At 42.5% G+C, this 21,957-nt stretch overlaps 1 protein-coding gene across 3 annotated transcripts in view; it reads right to left on the bottom strand.

The window, feature by feature from the left end:
- LOC139372815 (C2 calcium dependent domain containing 5) overlaps nucleotides 1-21,957 on the bottom strand; it is a 64,218-nt gene that overhangs the window by 10,599 nt on the left and 31,662 nt on the right. For all 3 annotated transcript variants that reach the window (XM_071112642.1, XM_071112624.1, XM_071112633.1), the window contains 10 exons: nucleotides 9,585-9,699; nucleotides 9,277-9,450; nucleotides 8,722-8,913; nucleotides 8,169-8,355; nucleotides 7,904-8,068; nucleotides 7,183-7,320; nucleotides 6,731-6,794; nucleotides 6,537-6,598; nucleotides 1,648-1,746; nucleotides 1,430-1,519 (listed from right to left, as the gene is read on the bottom strand). In XM_071112642.1, the coding sequence (XP_070968743.1) occupies nucleotides 1,430-1,519; nucleotides 1,648-1,746; nucleotides 6,537-6,598; nucleotides 6,731-6,794; nucleotides 7,183-7,320; nucleotides 7,904-8,068; nucleotides 8,169-8,355; nucleotides 8,722-8,913; nucleotides 9,277-9,450; nucleotides 9,585-9,699 (1,286 nt within the window). The remainder of the gene's footprint in view (nucleotides 1-1,429; nucleotides 1,520-1,647; nucleotides 1,747-6,536; nucleotides 6,599-6,730; nucleotides 6,795-7,182; nucleotides 7,321-7,903; nucleotides 8,069-8,168; nucleotides 8,356-8,721; nucleotides 8,914-9,276; nucleotides 9,451-9,584; nucleotides 9,700-21,957) is intronic.

The raw sequence follows: 21,957 nt of genomic DNA, 5'->3' as shown, positions 1-21,957 counted from the left end.
TGTTGGACCAAATCTCAAATAGAGAGTTGAAACTGCTTGTCAGAGAGGAAGATGTAATCTCAACTTTGTTGGCGAATGGAGGCAGGGGGAGGGGCTTGGTGTGTGTGTAAACCATAGTGGAAGAGGCGAAGTTGAAAGCAAAGATTTTTATAACTAAACCAAGATAGACCACAGTCTTTCGTTCCCAATGAGAACAAATGAGTAATAGTGGGCAGAACAAGCAAGGAGGTGGGCAGACCAAGCACGAGCTAGCGAGATCCTATTTGCCTGTTCTAGCATCATCTACATATTTCCGTAAGGGAACGCCTACTCTGTGAAGCGAGTGCGTGTAATAACTAAATTCGGCTTTGCACTCCTTCTAAACGACGCAATTTTTAAAAACTGTAACGTCTACTACTTAAAACAGATTCTAGTTTTGGAACAGAAAACTGTATTGAGATCAAATGTTTAATTGATGAGAAAATTTGCAGAATGTCGACCAAAATCCATATCCTTTCACTGCTGGCCACTGGGCTTCCTCTCACTAGTGGAAACGCCGGGCAGATGCTTCATATTTATACATCCAGTGAAATATCTGTTTCATTGTTCCATCTGTGGTGAAAGGTTTCACTCTCGCTAAAATATTGTCCAAAATTAGGGCAATGCATTTTCTAGAGGCTATCTTTGAACCTAAGCTTGTCGCCTGCCTTCCCGTCTTGTTAGGGCGGAGACATGCATTTCATCATTATATACAGACCTCTAATGTAAATGGGAAGGTGCACACAACACAAGAGGAGTGAATGAGACGAAACCAAAAATACAACATGAGAACAAGCGGACATAAATGCAAAAAAAAACGGAGAATAACAAAACCTTGATTCTTGCAATACAGGCATTTGGAATATGGCACACAAACATATCGCCCAGCCCTAAACCCAGGGTTATTCAACTCTTACCCTACAAGGTCTGGAGCCTGCTGGTTTTCTGTTCTACCTGATAATTAATTGCACCCACCTGGTGTCCCAGGTTGAAATCAGTCCCGGATTAGAGGGGAACAATTAAAAAACGCAGTGAAACTGGCTTCGATGCCCAGCGATGAGTTTGAGGAATATAGCTTATTCTCCATCTTCTTTTTAAATAGTGAGCCAACATGTTTTCAGCACTTATTTCCCTGAGTGAACAAAACAAAATTTCTCATGCTCTCTCGTCTCTCTGCAGCAGATGCATAGTGAACAATATGTTGGAACATCAAATCAATAAAACACCTTTATCGAAACGCAATACATATAGGATCGTGAGAATCGCAATACATATCGTATCAGCACCTTAGTATCTTTATAATATCGTATCTTGAGGTCCCTGGCAATTCCAATTCCCTAATACTGACCAAAATGTTTATAGGAAAGATGGACAAAATAGGAGAAGTGTTCTTAGGTGTGTGTCTTCTCACCTGTATGAGTTCTTCCTCTGGTACGGCTACAGTGAAGTTGAGATGGCATAGACAGCAGGGGATCATGGAACGTAACTTAAAGTATAGACTCTACACAGACAAATAAAAAGCAGACATTTCAATTTAATACAGAAGTTAAAGATTACGTAGATTAAGTAAGAGGAACACCAATGCATGGGCTTGACCAGCGTATCCCCATTGTGCGTGTGTGGTTTTACCTTGAGTAAATTCTCACAGAGGTCAGTGAAGATCTTGTTGAGGCCCTGGTTGGTCAGATTGGCATTATTGAGTCTGTAGACCCTGACAGATGTAAACATCTAGGAGGGGGGGATTGGCAAAGAACGAAATATAAACATATTATAATCTCTCAATAACCTGTAGAACAGTAGTAGTAATTGCCAAGTAGTAGTAGTACACTCGTACAGCATTAGTAGTAATACAGTAGTAGTAGTAGTGCAGTAGTAGTAGAAGTTGTGTAGTAGTAGAATAGTAGTAGTTGTACAGTAGTAGTAGAATAGTAGTAGTAGTAGTAGTAGTAGTAGTAGTAGTAGTAGTAGAAGTAGTAGTACATTAGTAGTAAAAGTTGTACAGTAGTAGAACAGTAGTAGTAGTAGTATTAGTAGAAGTAGTAGAAGTTGTAGTAGTACAGTAGTAGTAGTAAAAGTTGTACAGTAGTAGTAGAAGTAGTACAATAGTAGAAGGAGTAGTACTAGTAGTAGTAGAACAGTAGTAGAAGTAGTACAGTAGTAGTAGTAGTAGAATAATAGTAGAAGTAGTAGTAGAAGAACAGTAGTAGTAGTAGAACAGTAGTAGTACAACAGTAGTAGTACAACATTAGTAGTAGTAGTAGTAGTAGTAGTACAGTAGTAGAAGTATTAGTATAAGTAGTACAGTAGTAGTAGTAGAACAGTAGTAGTACAACAGTAGTAGTAGTACAGTAGTACAGTAGTATAAGTATTAGTATAAGTAGCACAGTAGTAGAAGTAGAACAGTAGTAGAAGTAGTACAATAGTAGAAGGAGTAGTACTAGTAGTAGAACAGTAGTAGAAGTAGTACAGTAGTAGTAGTAGAATAATAGTAGTAGTAGAACTAGTATAACAGTAGTAGTATAACTAGTACAGTAGTAGTAGAACAGTAGTAGTAGTTGTAGAAGTAGTACAGTAGTAGTAGAAGTAGTACTAGAGTAGTAGAACAGTACTAGTAGTAGTAGAAGTAGTACAGTAGTAGTAGTAGTAGAACAGTAGTAGTAGAAGTAATACAGTAGTAGCATAACAGTAGTAGTAGTAGTAGTAGAACAGTAGTAGTAGTAGTAGAAGTAGTACTAGAGTAGTAGAACAGTACTAGTAGTAGTAGTAGTAGAAGTAGTACAGTAGTAGTAGTAGTAGAAGTAGTACAGTAGTAGTAGTAGAAGTAGTACAGTAGTAGTAGACCAGTAGTAGTAGTAGAAGAAAAAGTCGTAGTAGAAGTAGTACAGTAGTCGTAGTAGAACAGTAGTAGCAGTAGTAGTAGTAATAGAACAGTAGTAGTAGTAGTAGTAGTAGTAGAACAGTAGTAGTAGTAGAACAGTAGTAGTAGTAGTAGTAGTAGAAGAAAAAGCCGTAGTAGAAGTCGTACAGTAGTCGTAGTAGTAATAGAACAGTAGTAGTAGTAGTAGTAGAACAGTAGTAGTAGTAGAAGAAAAAGTCGTAGTAGAAGTAGTACAGTAGTCGTAGAACAGTAGTAGCAGTAGTAGTAGTAATAGAACAGTAGTAGAACAGTAGTAGTAGTAGTAGTAGTAGAAGAAAACGTCGTAGTAGAAGTAGTACAGTAGTCGTAGTAGTAATAGAACAGTAGTAGAACAGTAGTAGTAGTAGAAGAAAAAGTTGTAGTAGAAGTAGTACAGTAGTCGTAGTAGAACAGTAGTAGCAGTAGTAGTAGTAATAGAACAGTAGTAGTATAAGTAGTAGCAGTAGTAGTAATAGAACAGTAGTAGCAGTAATAGAACAGTAGTAGAACAGTAGTAGTAGTAATAGAACAGTAGTAGAACAGTAGTAGTAGTAGAACAGTAGTAGTAGTAGTAGAACAGCAGTAATAGTATTAGTAGAAGTAGTACAGTAGAAGTAGAACAGTAGTAGTAGTAGTAGAAGTAGTACAATAGTAGAAGTAGTACTAGTAGTAGTAGAACAGTAGTAGTAGTACAGTAGTAGTAGAATAATAGTAGTAGTATAACTAGTATAGTAGTAGTAGAAGAGTAGTAGTAGTACAGTAGAAGTAGAACAGTAGTAGTAGAACTAGTACAGTGGTAGTAGTATTAGTAGTAGTAGTAGTAGAACAGTAGTAGTAGTACAACAGTAGCAGAACAGTAGTAATACAGTAGTAGAAGTACAACAGTAGTAGTAGTAGTACAGTAGTACAATAGTAGTAGTAGTAGAACAGTAGTAGTAGTAGTAGAACAGTAGTAATAGTAGAAGAAAAAGTCGTAGTAGAAGTAGTAGCAGTAGTAGTAGCAGCAATAGAACAGTAGTAGCAGTAGTAGTAGTAATAGAACAGTAGTAGAACAGTAGTAGTAGTAGAACAGTAGTAGTAGAACAGCCGTAATAGTATTAGTAGAAGTAGTAAAGTAGTAGAAGTAGAACAGTAGTAGTAGAAGTAGTACAATAGTAGAAGTAGTACTAGTAGTAGAACAGTAGTAGTAGTAGTACAGTAGTAGTAGAATAATAGAAGTAGCATAACTAGTATAGTAGTAGTAGAAGAGTAGTAGTAGTACAGTAGAAGTAGAACAGTAGTAGTAGAACTAGTACAGTGGTAGTAGTATTAGTAGTAGTATTAGTAGTAGAACAGTAGTAGTAGTACAACAGTAGCAGAACAGTAGTAATACAGTAGTAGAAGTACAACAGTAGTAGTAGTAGTACAGTAGTACAATAGTAGGAGTAGAACAGTAGTAGAAGTAGTACAGTAGTAGTAGTAGAAGTAGAATAATAGTAGTAGTAGAACTAGTAGCAGTAGAATAGTAGCAGTAGAATAGTAGTAGAAGTAATATAGTAGTAGTAGAACAGTACTAGTACAGTAGTAGTAGAACAGTACTAGTACAGTAGTAGTAGAACAGTACTAGTAGTAGAAGTAGTACAGTTATAGAAGTAGAACAGTAGTAGAACAGTAGTAATTGTAGAAGTAGTACAGTCATAGTAGTAGAACAGTAGTAGTAGTAGTAGGAGTAGAGCAGTAGTAGTATTAGAAGTTGTACAGTAGTAGAAGTTGTACAGTAGTAGTAGTATTAGTAGAAGTAGTACAGTAGTAGAAGTAGAACAGTAGTAGTAGTAGTAGTACAGTAGTAGAACAGTAGTAGTAGTAGTAGTAGTAGTACAAGTTGCACAGTAGTAGAAGTAGAACAGTAGAAGTAGTACAGTAGTAGTAGTTAGAACAGTAGTAGTAGAACAGTAGCAGAACAGTAGTAGTACAGTAGTAGAAGTACAACAGTTGTAGTAGTAGTTAGTAGTATAGTAGTAGTAGTAGTACCGTAGTAGTAGTATTAGTAGTACAGTAGTAGTAGTAGTACAGTAGTAGTAGAACAGTAGTAGTACAGTAGTAGTAGTAGAAGTAAAAGTTGCACAGTAGTAGAAGTAGTAGTAGTTAGAACAGTAGTAGTAGTAGTACAGTAGTAGTATTAGTAGTAGAACAGTAGCAGAACAGAAGTAGTACAGTAGTAGAAGTAGAACAGTAGTAGTAGTAGTAGTACAGTAGTAGAACAGTAGTAGTATTAGAAGTAGCACAGTAGTAAAAGTAGAACAGTAGTAGTAGTAGTAGTACAGTAGTATAATAGTAGTAGTAGTAGTAGTAGTAGCAGAACAGTACTAGTAGAAGTAGTACAGCAGTAGTAGTAGGAGTAGTAGTACAACAGTAGTAGTAGAGCAGTAATGGAAGTAGCACAGTAGTAAAAGTAGAACAGTAGTAGAACAGTAGTATACGTAGTACAGTAGAAGTAGTATTATAATAGTAGTAGTAGCAGTATAACTAGTACAGTAGTAGTAGTAGAACAGTAATAGCAGTAGTAGTGCAGTAGTAACAGTAGTAGAACAGTAGTAGTAGAATAAGTAGTACAGTAGTAGTAGAACAGTAGCAGTATAAGTAGTACAGTAGTAGTAGAACAGTAGTAGTAGCAAAAGTAGTACAGCAGTAGTAGAAGTAGTACAGTATTAGAAGTAGAACAGCAGTAGTAGTACAGCAGTAGTAGTAGAGCAGTAGTAGTACAGCAGTAGTACAGCAGTAGTAGGAGTACAGTAGTAGAAGTAGAACAGTAGTAGAACAGTAGTAGTACAGTAGTAGTAATACAGTAGTAGTAGTAGTAGTAGAACAGTAATACAGCAGTAGAACTAGCACAGTAGTAGTATTAGAAGTAGCACAGTAGTAAAAGTAGAACAGTAGAAGTAGTACAGCAGTAGTAGTAGAAGTAGTAGTACAGCAGTAGTAGTAGAAGTAGTAGTACAGCAGTAGTAGTAGAAGTAGTAGTACAGTAGTAGTAGTAGAACAGTACTAGTAGAAGTAGTATAGCAGTACTAGTAGAAGTAGTACAGCAGTAGTAGTACAGCAGTAGTAGTAGAGCAGTAGTAGTACAGCAGTAGTACAGCAGTAGTAGTAGAGCAGTAGTAGAAGTAGCGCAGTAGAACAGTAGTAGTGGTACAGTAGTAGTAGTACAGTAGTAGTGGTACAGTAGTAGTGGTACAGTAGTAGTGGTACAGTAGTAGTAGAACAGTAGTAGTAGAACAGTAGTAGTAGTAGTAGTAGTACAGTAGTAGCAGTAGTACATTAGTAGCAGTAGTAGTAGTAGTACAGTGGTAGTAGTAGAACAGTAGTAGTAGAACAGTAGTAGTAGTACAGTAGTAGAACAGTAGTAGTAGCACAGTAGATGTAGTAGAAGTAGTACAGTAGTTGTAGTAGTACAAGTAAAACAAATATATTTCAAATTTAACCTTTATTTAACTAGGCAAGTAATTCAAGAACACATTCTTATTTATAATGACGGCCTACCCGGGCTAAACCAGGACAATGCTGGGCCAATTGTGAGGAGCAGTAGTAGTAGAAGTACAGTAGTAGTGGTAGTAGTAGCAGTGTTTCAGTGTGTGAGTCTGACCTGTAGCCCTGAAGTCCAATTGTAAATCCCAGGCATGACCTCCGTGTTACAGCTGTAAAACCCTGGAGAGAGAGACAGGTAGATGGACAGACATCGTAAAAGAGCATAGCTGAATAGAATAGAACATTTCTTGTAGAACAGTGTGTGTGTGTGTGTGTGTGTGTGTGTGTGTGTGTGTGTGTGTGTGTGTGTACCTGCAGGCATGGGGGCATCAGTGAGAAGGGATTGGATGTCCTCTACTGCATCAGTGTCATCAATCTAAAGACATGAGAAGAAAAGCATGAACACACAGATTTGATGTGATTTATTAGGATCTCCATTAGCCGACACTAATGGTACAGCTAGTCTTACTGGGGTCCAACACATAACCAAAAATACATTTTGACAAAATACTACAATTTCCATACATTTAAAAACATGAACATGTAGTGTGTGTGTGCATCTATCAGTTACACATACATGTCAGTACATACACACAACAAGTAGGTCACATGGGGGAGAGGCGATGTGCCGTGAGGTGTTGCTTTATTTGTTTTTTCAGATCCTTTACAGATCATATGCCCACACACTACAATTACACATCCAACATAACACACACCCCTACGGTACACACACCCTACAGTACAGTGCACACAGCCAACCATACCTCCAGTACGAAGGCGTCCTTCTTGCCGTGGGACAGGTCTAGTTCTGACAGCTCATCTGAACTCTCAGAGGTAGACCTGAACAGTCTGGACCGCTGTCTGTCAGGGATAGGAGACCCCACCACCTCCTCTATACACTCCTACAACAACAATAACAACAACTCAACAATATGTGTGTTTGTGTGTGTGTCTGTCCATCCCTGTCCGGGTTGTGAGACGCTGAGTTAGTCACCATAGAAACACCATCAGTTCAAACCTCACACTAAGTAGAATGATTAGGTCATTCCTAATCACACCCAATTCTACCCACACCCAATATTGTGCAATCATCAGAGTACGTTTCTATATTAGTGATAATCACACACACACATTTTAATGTGTGTGAGAGTGTACTCGCATAGAGCTGTGATTCTAGACTGTACTTAGACAAAGCTGTGATTCTCGACTATCATAAAGCTGTGAATCTAGACTAACCTAGAGCTGTGAATCTGTGATTTTAGAGGGTGGGGTACTCATATAAAGCTGTGATTAATAGAGAGGCTAATGTGCCGAGGCTAATGTGCCATGCATCACTCTAATTGGGCATGCTAGTACTGTATTCAGGTCAGTGAACGCCTCAGGGTCCAACGTAAATAACTTCTTAATAACCAGAGAAAGACACAGAGAGGAATTAACTATGATGTTCCACACAGACTTGTGTGTGTGTGTTTGTCTCTCTCTCACCGGGGGGTGTATGTTGTAGAGCTCCTTATTCATGGCGATGGTGTCGTTGATGCGCTTCTGCATGGTTGAAATGTGTTGGTCATAGCTCAGGTCACTGGGGGTCTTACCAGCTATCTGGATACCACCTGGAGCTGGAAGAGCTGACAGGTATACACCCGTTGCAGACTGGACACACACACACACACACACACACGTCAGATACACACCTTGTAACAGACATGAGGAGGGGGTCTCACAGACGCACACACTCAAACACAGGACTTACAGCTAGTCCTAGGAGCATGTTTTCTCCCACACTGATCTGAATGCGGAGCCCAAACAGAGCGTTCATGCAGCGCAGCTTCAGTTTGTTCATCAACTGGGTGTGTAGCTCATACTCCATGAAGGGGAGGAGGTTAGAGATGGCTGTGGCATTCACCTCCCCTTGGGCCTTCTTCTTGGTACGACACAACCTGCAATATAACACAACATTACACACACACCTCCCTGGGCCACCTTCTTGGTACGACACAACCTGCAATATAACACAACATTGCACACAAGCCTCCCTGGGCCACCTTCTTGGTACGACACAACCTGCAATATAACACAACATTACACACAAGCCTCCCTGGGCCACCTTCTTGGTACGACACATCCTGCAATATAACACAACATTACACACACACCTCCCTGGGCCACCTTCTTGGTACGACACAACCTGCAATATAACACAACATTACACACAAGCCTCCCTGGGCCACCTTCTTCATAGGAAACAGTTTAGAGGAACAACACAAAGACAGGATATATGTTTGTAGTGGTAGTGTATGCGTTACCTGGCCTGTATGAGGCAGCCCTTCCCAGTAACAGCAGCCTCAGCAGGTAGGTCTATGGTAGTAAAGAGCACGTCAGGGACCTTCTGTCTCCTACAGTGGTAGCAGTATGTGAGCTGAGCTGGGAACGGCATGTTGAACTCATCATATGGGATGTGACAAAATCCACAGCTAGGGGGTGACGCATCATCAAACCTGGAATACACACACACTGCTCAGAAAGTATGCTAAAAAGCTATGAAATTCATTCATTCATTAACATTTTACATTAAGTCATTTAGCAGATGCTCTTATCCAGAGTGACCGGAGCAATTAGGGTTAAGTGCCTTGCTCAAGGACACATCAGCAGTATATCCACTTAGTCAGCTCGGTGAACCGGCGACCTTTCGGTTACTGGCCCAACGCTCTTAACCGCTAGGCTACCAGCTGCCTCATTACACCACTGTCCATTTAGAAGTAACCCATGACTAGGTTAATTAGTCTAAAACCCTCCCGGCCACTCAGGTTCTTTCACCCCTACACTAACACCCATCCAACACAGTGTGTGTGTGTTCCTACCCCAGCCAAGATGAGCTAACTTCCCCCTCTGCCCTCTCCGACCCAACCATGCCGAGGGGTGGTTGCCTTGACAACCTTTGGTCGCTGCCGCCGGCGTCCAAACAGCCCTCGCGCATGAACCTGGGATTCAACATGGCCGCCGTGCCCGACGCAGACAGGATACACACCTCCTCACTGTGGGCGGAGGGGAGAGGGGAGTAGAGGGTGATATGGGGATGTTAAAATTAGTATAAAATTAAATCACTTTCTTTGCCCATCAAACAGACCTTGAAATAGAGGTTGGTCTAAGTATGGTGTGTGTAATGTACCAGATGGTGGTACTCTCGCTGTATCCCACCACAGCGTGGCAACCCAGGGCTTTGGCATGAGACTTGATCTCCTGACGAATCTCCTCCCACCACGCGTCCCTCGTCTCTGGCTCATCTGCAACACACACACACACACACACACACCGTCATACACAGATACACACAGTCACACATTCATAGCGATACACGCACAGACACACTGGCTGGCTACCTGACTGACTGTTTGTCTACCAGAATCTAGCAACTATCAGAAATTAGCTGACCATCAGAAACTGGCAACTTTCAGAAATGTATTGACTATCACAAACAAACTTTTGGAAGAAACTATCAGAAATCAGTGACGGAAACTAGCTACTATCAGAAACTAGCTACTATCGGAAACTAGCTACTATCGGAAACTAGCTACTATCGGAAACAACTGACTATTAGAAACTAGCAACTATCAGCAAATAGATCTGTCTGACCAACAGAGAATCAACTGACACATTTAGCTGATTTGGCTAAAAGGTGCATCATAGCAAGCAGATACCACTTAGCCAACTGTCAGTTTGTAACACAGTGAACATGATGTTGATGACAAATATGAAGACAATGAAGGTGTTTAGTTAGTGTCTGGGCTGTTCTCATCTCCTATAGCATTATCTCCAGGCCAGCCAATCACAGGAAGACAGGGATCTAGTGGGTGGAGTAATGGGGTGGCGTCCCAAGTCCCCTGCATCTCCTTACCTTCATGCCCATTACAGGAGGGGTTCAGTAGGGCACACCAAAGCTAAACATTTTGAAAATGGAAAACGAATAAGAGTATTCTTATTGGACAAGTTCAGGAAGTGTCTTCCTGTTTCAAAACGTTATCTCCAGGTTCTGTGCCCCCTGAACACAATAAGGCCAGGAAAGGAGGAGGAGAGGAGACCATCTCAGAGCATTCATCATATTTAAATGAGGGACATTTGGTGGAGGCTGAACCATGGGTCCTTAATAATGACCATTGGTCCACGCCATACCTCCTTGGACAGGCCACATGCACACAACAGAGAGAGAGAGAGAGAGACACAGAGAGAGAGAGAGAGAGAGAGAGAGAGAGAGAAAGAGAGAGAGACAGCGAGACACACAGAGAAACAGAGAGACACAGAGAGACAGAGAGAGAGAGTGAGAGAGAGAGAGTTAGAGAGAGAGAGAGAATGGGAGGAAGATGGATGGATCAGGCGTAACAGAACCAGAGCAGCGTCCTCTCTAAAAGAAGCAGCATGTCTCATAGGGAAGCTCACATCACGTGCACGCGCAAGGGCGAGCTCATGAACATGTGCACGCTCATGGGCAGAGGGCCATATTCATTCATCACATAGTCTAAACCACCTCAGCCCTGTCTTTATCTCACTACACTACTCTCCGTTGCACTCCCTCCCTTCATTCATGTACCCCCCTCCAGTCTCTTGCCTTTTCCCCCCTCCCTGTATGAATACGGCCCAGTGGAAGCCAGGGATGATATGCACATGCCCAGACTATCTTTGTGTGAACCTGGACAGGTTTGTCCACAATGCAGATGCTTTGCTGGGTTAGGGGAGCATTAGGGATGCATTGCGTTACAGACTGCTGTAGCAGGAGCAGCCTGGTAGGGTGGGCTAGCCAAGCGGGGGGGGGGGGGGGGGGTTTAGCACATGCTCAGCACACACACACAAAGACAAGAGAGAGATGGCAGCTCAGTGAAAGATTGGCTAGTGACTACTGCACCAAAACACTGACAGAGATTTAGCCTGGAGGATTAACAGGATGTTTGCACACCCATAGTTGCGTGTGTGTGTGTGTGAGCTGCCATGTCTCCAGTGTGTGAAACCAGTAGAAGGAGGGAGGTACCTGCAGCAACACTATTCCAGTCTAGCAGTTTGTAAGAGCGTGTGTTACCCAATGCTGGGCCAGAACAACACACACCATTAGTACAGAAAGAGAGAGAAAAAGAGAAGATACAAACTACAACACAAGACAACAGCACCACAGTCATTGCAAAGACAGACCACTGAGTCAATACCAGAGCCTAGCAGAGAGAGAGAGAGAAAAGCAGATAGGGTGAGAAGAAAAATGATCCAAGAGAGATGCTGTGGAATTAGAGGAGGGAGAGAACTATAGGCTAAAGAGGTGAGAACGAGAAGAGGCATGCACTAGCAGATCCACTGCTTTCATAAAGTATTCAGACTATTTATTTATTTTGTTGTGTTATAGCCTGAATTTAAAATGGCTTAAATTTAGATTTTTTTTGTCACTGGCCAACACATAAAAAATCCTTGAAGAGAAACATGGTTTAGTCTGCTTTCTAACAGACACTGGGAGACATATTCACCTTTCAGCAGGACAATAAACTCAAACACAAGGCTGCATCTACACTGGAGTTGCTTACCAAAAAGACAGTGAATGTTCCTTAGTGGGCGAGTTACAGTTCTGACTTAAATCTACTTGAACATCTATGGCCAATGATCAACAACCAATTTAACAGAGCTTGAAGAATTATGAAAATAATAATAGGCAAATGTTGCACAATCCAGGTGTGGAAAGCTCTTAGAGACTTACCCAGAAACACTCTGAGCCAATCAGTTGTGTTCTGACAAGGTAGGGTTGGTATACAGAAGATAGCCCTATTTGGTAAAAGACCAAGTCCATATTATGGCAAGCACAGCTCAAATAAGCAAAGAGAAACAACAGTCCATCATTACTTTAAGACAAAGGTCAGTCAATATGGAACATTTCAAGAACTTTGAAAGTTTATTCAAGTGCAGTCGCAAAAACCATCAAGAGCTATGATGAAGCTGGCTCTCATGAGGACCGCCACTGGGAAGGAAGACCCAGAGTTACCTCTGCTGCAGAGGATAAGTTCATTAGAGCTACCAGCCCCAGAAATTTCAGCCCAAATAAATGTTTCACAGAGTTCAAGTTACAGACAAATCTCAACATCAACTGTTCAGATGAGATTTGCTGCAAAGAAACCACTACAAAAGGACACCAATAAGAAGAAGAAACTTGCTTGGGCCAAGAAGCATGGAGGTGGTGGTGTGATGGTGTGGGAGTGCTTTGCTAGTGACTGTCTGTGATTTATTTAGAATTCAAGGCACACTTAACCAGCATGGCTACCACATCATTCTGCAGCGATACGCCATCCCATCTGGTTTGTATTAGTTGGACTATCATTTGTTTTTTAACAGGACAATGACCCAACACACCAAGACTATTTGACCAAGAAAGAGAGTGATGGAGTGCTGCATCTGATGACCTGGCCTCCACAATCCCCTGACCTCAACCAAATTGAGATGGCTTGTGATGAGTCAGACCGCAGAGTAAAGGAAAAGCAAACAAGTGCTCAGAATATGTGGGAATTCCTTCAAGACTGTTGGAAAAGCATTCCTAATGAAGCTGGTTGAGATAATGCCATGTGCAAAGCTGCCATCAAGGCAAAGGGTGGCTACTTTAAAGATTCTCAAATATAAAATAGATTTTGATTTGTTTAACACTTTTTTGGTTACAACATGATTGCATTAGTGTTTTTTCACAGTTTTGATGTCTTCACTATTATTCTACAATGTATAAAATAGTAAAAATAAAGAAAAACTCTTGAATAAGAATGTGTTCTAAAACTTCTGACCGGTAGTTTATGTAAATATGATATTTCCATATTTCCTTTTCACGTGACCATGTTGTTTTCACTTTGTCATCATTAGGTATGTGTGTAGATGCCTGAGAAAAAAATATTGAATCCATTTTGAATTCAGGCTGTAACACAACAAAATGTGTAATAAATAAAGGAGTACGAATAATTTCTGAAGGCACTGAATCTCTACAGTCTAAAAATTAGGCTAGGCCTAATGTTTTTCTACAGTACTGAGAGTTAAGGTGAAAATACTAGGGCTGTCAGAGTTGAATCAGTTAATTAAAGTTCACTTTTTGTGATTTTTGTGCACTCTTTTTTATCGTCTGAGTGTTCAAAATACACTGAAAACATCCCAAATACATAAAATTACACGATTACAGTCATAGATTATGTTTCATGTCTGAAATTGATTAAAATAAGAATGTTCAACTTCTTTCACCCCCAAAAATGTTTGGGGATCTTTTTCCACAACTGTTAATTTCAGGTATACGCACCATCTAGCCTGCTGAATGGTCCTGGACCCTCTCAAGACCTCCACAGCTCTACATCCCAGAAGAGAGCATACAATAACTGTCTGATTAACCTTTCTCCTAACGATGTAACATCGAACACTACACCACAACAGACAGACAGAAAGCAGCTGCTCTCTGTGTAATGGGTGATACTGCGATGACACACTGACAATATTTTACTGGGTGTAAAGTCTCCGTTCAAATCAGAGGAGTCTGACAGACACCTTCTCTTCCACTGCACTTCACCTCTTGTTCCAAAGCCACGTCTACCGCTCCCACAATACTCAATAGTGTTTTCACGATGCCAGAATTTTTACTTTGATACCAATACCAGGTTTAGTATCACAATGTTTGATACCCTCATATTACTCAATACCACTGCAAAAAAAGAAGTCATATTAGCCAAAGTCACAAACTTAACAACTCAGCGACTGCTCTGGGCAACGTTTGAGTTCAATATCATTACATTGAAAACATTTTGCATCAACATTTTTCAGAGACAGCCATGTATGAATAAATAAAATAAATAAATAAAAATAGACTTTTTACTAACCTAACTACATCATTTATTTTAAACTGGGTAAATCAAGACAGCTACGTCTTGAGTGGTAGCGGTAGGCCTATCCACAATACAGGTGAATGCATATTCAATAGGAGTGTGTGCATGCATTGCGTTATTGAGCTTGGCTGAACGCGATATACACTGCTCAAAAAAATAAAGGGAACACTTAAACAACACAATGTAACTCCAAGTCAATCACACTTCTGTGAAATCAAACTGTCCACTTAGGAAGCAACACTGATTGGCAATAAATTTCACATGCTGTTGTGCAAATGGAATAGACAACAGGTGGAAATTATAGGCAATTAGCAAGACACCCCCAATAAAGGAGTGGCTCTGCAGGTGGTAACCACAGACCACTTCTCAGTTCCTACGCTTCCTGGCTGATGTTTTGGTCACTTTTGAATGCTGGCGGTACTTTCACTCTAGTGGTAGCATGAGACGGAGTCTACAACCCACACAAGTGGCTCAGGTAGTGCAGCTCATCCAGGATGGCACATCAATGCGAGCTGTGGCAAGAAGGTTTGCTGTGTCTGTCAGCGTAGTGTCCAGAGCATGGAGGCGCTACCAGGAGACAGGCCAGTACATCAGGAGACGTGGAGGAGGCCATAGGTGTTGTAACTTTAATGTGTAACAGAGTTAATGTTTAAGTTTATTCTTTGAGCTGTATCTAAAGATATTTCTTTAGATTTATTTGCATATGTAATTGTATTGGGTTGTGTTGAATTACACTTTTTGACTGCAAGTCCCAGAATGCCTTGCGAGAGGAATGAGTGATAACGCGCCAATTATGTGCAGGTGCTTGTGATTGTGGCTGACTTTCCGATAGCATCTTACCTGCATTGCTCTGTACCAAAACAATTGTTGTTAAATGTAACGTAAACAAGTATTCTTACTAAAATAAGCTTTTGTATCAAAATCGACGTCCCGAGTCATTACTAAGAAGTTAGTTAATCTAAAATTTGGTACCGAAACCCGGGATATGAGCTGCGACGAAGAAGTGGCTGAAATGGCTGAGGAGGAACGTCGGCATGAAGCAGAAAGAATGAGACGAAAGCGGGGTACCATTCGAGGCGCAACAACGCGGATTTTGAATCAGATTGACGTGGAAATATTCCAGTCAAATCCGGATACCGATCACTTGAGTACATTGTTGGAATTGTTATCAACTAAGGAGGACAGTTTGTTTGAACTCGATTGTGGAATTGAACAGTTAACGCCATTGGACGGATTGGAGGCAGAGATTGCATGCACGGAGGATTACAAAGAACGCATTATCATGCTTTAGAGTCGTGCACAAAGAGTGATAACGAAGAAACAGGACGTCAATCCACTACCAGCCCGGGTGAGTGAGGCTAACTCAGTAAGGCTACCGAAGTTGATTATTGAGAAATTCTATGGAGATGTCAGTATGTGGCAGGAGTTTTGGAGCCAATATGAGACTGCTATTCACAACAATGATTCACTGTGTAAAAAAGAGAAGTTTACCTATCTGAAAACATATCTCACTGGACCAGCTGCAAAGGCAGTAGCAGGACTGATGTTAACAGACAGTAATTATGATAATGCAATCACTCTACTCAAGAGCAGATTTGGAAGGAAAGATCTTGTGATTAGTGCTCATATGTCAAAGCTGCTGAATCTCACACCTGTGAAGAAATCCTCTGATCTAAATGCATTGAGGCAGCTATATGATGAATGTGAAATTCAGATTAGGAGCCTGGAATCACTGGGTGTAGTGTCAGAATCCTATGGAAGCCTACTATTCCCAATCTTACTGCAGATGATTCCAGAGGACATAGCTCTTGACTATAGTCGTCAGAGGGGAGTAGATGATGAATGGAAAGTGTCTGAGATTATCAGTTTCCTACAGAAAGAGGTTCAGAGCAGGGAGAGAGCGCTACAAATGACAAGATCATACAACCAACAGAAAGAGAGCAAACCATGGAACAAGTCATGCTTCTCCAATGAAATGAAACCAAAAAGACCCAACATGCCCTCTGCTGCAGCACTGCATACAGCCAGTCAGGAGGAACAGCGAACGTGTCTATTTTGTGACAGTGCAGACCACAAATCAGAAAACTGCCCTGACTACAATATTGCTACACGCAAAGAGAAACTAAAGAACATGGGAAGATGCTTTGTATGTTTAGGACAGAGACACATAGCAAAATTCTGTAAAGTCAAAGATGTGTCATGTGCAACATGTGGAAGCAGACATCACATTGCGGTTTGTACCAGTAAGAGGAGTGAGGTGCAACCCCCTACTGTTTCTGTAGATGCTGTTGTTTCCTCAGTTATTCCCCATTCAGTGAAGATGAAACCAGATGGACAGAACACTGTGTTGCTACAAACGGCAAAGGCATGGGTAGAAGGCCCATCGGGCAGGAAGATAGCTCGTTGCTTACTAGATGGAGGCAGTCAGAGAAGCTTCATACATGAAAACCTTGTGAAGGGCTTGAAGCTACCAGTAATCAGACAAGAGGCACTCACTCTTCACACGTTTGGCTCCTCTGCCGCAGTAACGTCCCAACGCAACACAGTGAAAGTCATCTTGGAGAATGTCTGGGACAAACATCAGAGAATAGAGATAGAGGCAATTGAAACCCCACAAGTGTGAACAGCTGTGATGAAGGTTCCTGGTGAACGGATTCAGTATGAGCTCAGTAAAAGGGGACTGCAGCTCGCAGACTTTCCAGGAGATGACAATGATCCTGAACTATCTGTCCTGATAGGAGCAGACTACTACTGGCAGATAGTATCAGGCAGAGTGGAGCGACTGACGGAGACGCTAGTTGCTTTAGAGAGCACCTTTGGATGGTCGGTGCAGGGACCCGTGTCCATGTCAAGTGTCACCGAGGCAACTTGCATGTTCATCCCACTTGAAGACACACTAGTCTCCAAGCAACTGAATGCATTCTGGGAGCTTGAGTCTCTGGGTATTCTAAGCGAGAAAACACAGAACTCAGAGGAAAACGAGGCTCTACAAAGGTTTGAGGAAACAACCACCTTCAAAGATGGGCGATACCATGTGGAGTTGCCATGGAAACGAGAAATGCCAGAACTCCAAGACAACTATAGAATCGCCAAGAAACGGTTTGAATGTCTGAAGAAAAGACTGAAGAAGGATGTGACGTTGTACAGCAGATACAATGAAATAGTAGAAGACTACTTACAACAAGATATGGCAGAGGACGTGTCCAAGGACAACGCATCAAGTGCAGACAACGTAAAATACTACTTACCTCACCATGCAGTACTCCGAGAAGATAAGGTGACAACAAAACTGAGAGTGGTGTTTGATGCCTCGTCCCATGAAGATGGCTGTCCATCTCTCAATGACTGTCTACTCACAGGACCGAACCTGAATCCGGATCTGCTCAGCGTTCTGATAAAGTTCAGACTACATGAGATCGCATTCATGGCAGACATCAAGAAAGCTTTCCTGCAGATATCCCTAGCAGAGAGAGACAGAGACGCCGTGAGATTTCTATGGCTCACTGGCCCACCAAGGGGAGAAAATGAAGAGGAGCTGCGTGTGCTGAGGATGAAAATAGTGGTATTTGGAGCTTCCCCAAGTCCATTTTTGCTGGCAGCTACAATCAGGAAGCACCTGAAACAATATGAAACAGAACAACCAGAAGTTGTAGAGATACTGAGAGAGTCACTCTACGTAGATGACTTCATTGCAAGTTCACGCAATGTTGAAGAGGCTTACCTTGTGACAACAACTGTAAAGTGAATGCTGTCGAATGCAGGCATGGACCTCTGCAAGTGGATGACCAATTCTCCTGAATTGAAAACAAAATGGGAGGAGAGTACGACAACTGACCACCCGTTGACGTTACAAACACAAGGAGTAGTGCTGAAGGTTTTAGGTTTAGTATGGAGGCCGGAAACGGATGACTTTGTGTTTGACCTCAGGCCGCTACTGAGCATTCTAAAGCAAAAGGAAAACACAAAGAGAAGTGTTCTGCAGTCGTCTGCACGTATCTTCGACCCTCTTGGTTTCTTAACTCCCTTCACCATCAGGATCAAGTGCATGTTCCAGGAAATGTGGGAGAGGGGACTCAGCTGGGACGAAGAATTACCACCTGATCTGACACGAGAATGGCAACAGTGGTGTTCAGAACTACCCCAGTTACACCAGCTCACCATACCAAGGTGGTACAGAACAGACATGCGGCCACAGAATAACCACACCCTGAAACTACACGTGTTCTGTGATGCAAGTGAAAGGGCTTACAGAGCAGTAGCTTACTTGCAAGGTGAGTCACAAGACAGGGAAACAACAAGTCTAGTCGCATCCAAGTCCAGGGTAGCCCCACTTAAGAAAATGACGCTGCCACGCCTGGAGCTCATGGGAGCTGTGATTGGAGCGAGACTAGCAAACAACTTGATGACCACACTGAAAATGGAAGAAAACCAGATCAACATGTGGACAGACTCGATGATCGTGCTGCATTGGATTTGCAGCTCAGCTCAGAAATGGAAACAGTTTGTTGCGAACAGAGTGACAGAGATCCAGTCCTTGACCAATCCAGAGTCATGGTCACATATTGAAGGGACAACTAATCCAGCTGACCTCCCTACAAGAGGACAAACTGTTAGAAACTTGACACAGAGCGAGCTATGGTGGAATGGACCCAGAATTCTGACATCATCCAATCAGTCCGAAGAGACTGATGATAACAAGGTTCCGGAAGAGGTGAATATAGAACTCAAGTCCAGTTGCCAGGTTACTGTACAACTTGCAGCAAACAGCACAGACAGCACTGAACCTGTGTTGGAGCTTGAAAGGTACAGCAAACTGAAAAGAGTGTTCAGAGTCACCGCCTGGATAAAGAGATTCATAGCCAATGCTCGTACAACCATAAAGATGCAAGGTGAACTGACTGCTGACGAACTGTTCGATGCAGAAAAGTACTGGATTAAGGTAACAACAGCAGAGTTTCGGACAGGAGATCAAACTACTGAAGGCAGGAAAAAGCCTAAACAATGACTGTAAAATCAGAGCACTGAAACCTTTCCTGGACGAACACGAACTACTCAGTGTAGGAGGAAGACTGCAACAGTCCAACTTCACATTCGGAGAGCAGCACCCATGGGTTCTGCCCAATAAGTCCAGATACTCAGAAATGCTGATACAGTACCACCATGAGAAGGTGATGCATTCTGGAGCAAGAGACACTCTAGTACAAATCAGAGAGCGATACTGGATCTTGAGTGCTAGGCAGCTAGTCAAGAGCACAGTGGCAAGATGTATAGTGTGCAAGAGATTCAAGGCAAGGGCCGGACAGCAGGTCACTGCGCCTTTACCAAAAGACAGAATAACTGAATCCCCACCATTCAAAGTCACAGGTGTGGATTTTGCAGGACCGCTCTATGTGAAAGAAAATGGTTCTGTGAAGAAGTCATACATTGCACTGTTCACTTGTGCTGTAACCAGAGCAGTGCATTTGGAACTGGTCTCAGATCAGTCAACAGAGGCATTCTTGTTAGCTCTAAAAAGATTAATCTCAAGGAGAGGATTATGCAAGGTTATCTACTCAGACAATGCAAAAACGTTCAAGAGAGCTGATCAGGACTTGAAAGAGCTGTGGAAGGCAATCGAAGAGCCCCAACTCTTGGCGTTCTTCTCAGAAAGGGGCATCACCTGGAGGTTCATCGCAGAGCGAGCAGCCTGGTGGGGCGGATTCTGGGAAAGACTCATCAGGTCAGTAAAAACATGCCTGCGAAAGGTTCTTGGGAGAGCTTCACTTAATTTTGAAGAGATATGCACAGTCCTGACAGAGGTTGAAGCTATCCTAAATTCTAGGCCTCTGACCTTCGTGCACAATGAGGTGGATGAACCACAACCCCTGACCCCAGCACACTTCCTGTTGGGTAAAAGACTAACCTCTTTGCCTCCAAAGCCATTTCCAGCTGACACTCAGCACCCAACGTTAAACAAGGGGGAAATGACACGCAGATGGAAGTACAGGCAGAGACTTGTGACCAGTTTCTGGAACAGTTGGCGAAGGGACTACTTGCTGGATCTAAAGTCAGCACACCGCTGTGACACACCACAGCCCACCCCACTGAAAGCGGGTGACGTTGTACTCATTGGAGAAGATAACCTACCCAGACAAACCTGGAAACTAGGAAAGATTGAGGAACTGTTTCCAGGCCGAGATGGCTTAGTTAGATCATGTTCAGTTCGTACTGCTTAAGGGACTTTGTTGAGGAGACCTATTCAGTTGATATACTGCCTAGAGATCTAGATGAACACAATTGTTCATCGGGGGGGAGGATGTTGTAACTTTAATGTGTTACAGAGTTAATGTTTAAGTTTATTCTTTGAGCTGTATCTAAAGATATTTCTTTAGATTTATTTGCATATGTAATTGTATTGGGTTGTGTTGAATTACGCTTTTTGACTGCAAGTCCCAGAATGCCTTGCGAGAGGAATGAGTGATAACGCGCCAATTATGTGCAGGTGCTTGTGATTGTGGCCGACTTTCCGATAGCATCTTACCTGCATTGCTCTGTACCAAAACAATTGTTGTTAAATGTAACGTAAACAAGTATTCTTACTAAAATAAGCTTTCGTATCAAAACCGACGTCCCGAGTCATTACTAAGAAGTTAGTTAATCTAAAAATAGGAGGGCAACAACCCAGCAGCAGGACCGCTACCTCCGCCTTTGTACAAGGAGGAGCAGGAGGAGCACTGCCAGAGCCCTGCAAAATGACCTCCAGCAGGCCACAAATGTGCATGTGTCTGCTCAAACGGTCAGAAACAGACTCCATGAGGGTGGTATGAGGGCCCGACGTCCACAGGTGGGGGTTGTGCTTACAGCCCAACACCGTGCAGGACGTTTGGCATTTGCCAGAGAACACCAAGATTGGCAAATTCGCCACTGGCGCCCTGTGCTCTTCACAGATGAAAGCAGGTTCACACTGAGCACATGTGACAGACGTGACAGATTCTGGAGACACCGTGGAGAACGTTCTGCTGCCTGCAACATCCTCCAGCATGACCGGTTTGGCGGTGGGTCAGTCATGGTGTGGGGTGGCATTTCTTTGGGGGGCCGCACAGCCCTCCATGTGCTCGTCAGAGGTAGCCTGACTTCTATTAGGTACCGAGATGAGATCCTCAGACCCCTTGTGAGATCCATATGCTGGTGCGGTTGGCCCTGGGTTCCTCCTAATGCAAGACAATGCTAGACCTCATGTGGCTGGAGTGTGTCAGGCATTGACACAGGCATTGATGCTATGGATTGGCCCGCACATTCCCCAAAACTGAATCCAATTGAGCACATCTGGGACATCATGTCTCGCTCCATCCACCAACGCCACGTTGCACCACAGACTGTCCAGGAGTTGGCGGATGCTTTAGTCCAGGTCTGGGAGGAGATCCCTCAGGAGACCATCCGCCACCTTATCAGGAGCATGCCCAGGCGTTGTGGGGAGGTCATACAGGCACGTGGAGGCCACACACACACTACTGAGCCTCATTTTGACTTGTTTTAAGGACATTACATCAAAGTTGGATCAGCCTGTAGTGTGGTTTTCCACTTTAATTTTGAGTGTGACTCCAAATCCAGACCTCCATGGGTTGATACATTTGATTTCCATTGATCATTTTTGTGTGATTTTGTTGTCAGCACATTCAACTATGTAAAGAA

Source organism: Oncorhynchus clarkii, chromosome 2, assembly GCF_045791955.1.
Source record: "Oncorhynchus clarkii lewisi isolate Uvic-CL-2024 chromosome 2, UVic_Ocla_1.0, whole genome shotgun sequence".
Classification (NCBI taxonomy): Eukaryota; Metazoa; Chordata; class Actinopteri; order Salmoniformes; family Salmonidae; genus Oncorhynchus; species Oncorhynchus clarkii.
This window is presented reverse-complemented; position numbering and strand designations above follow the sequence as displayed.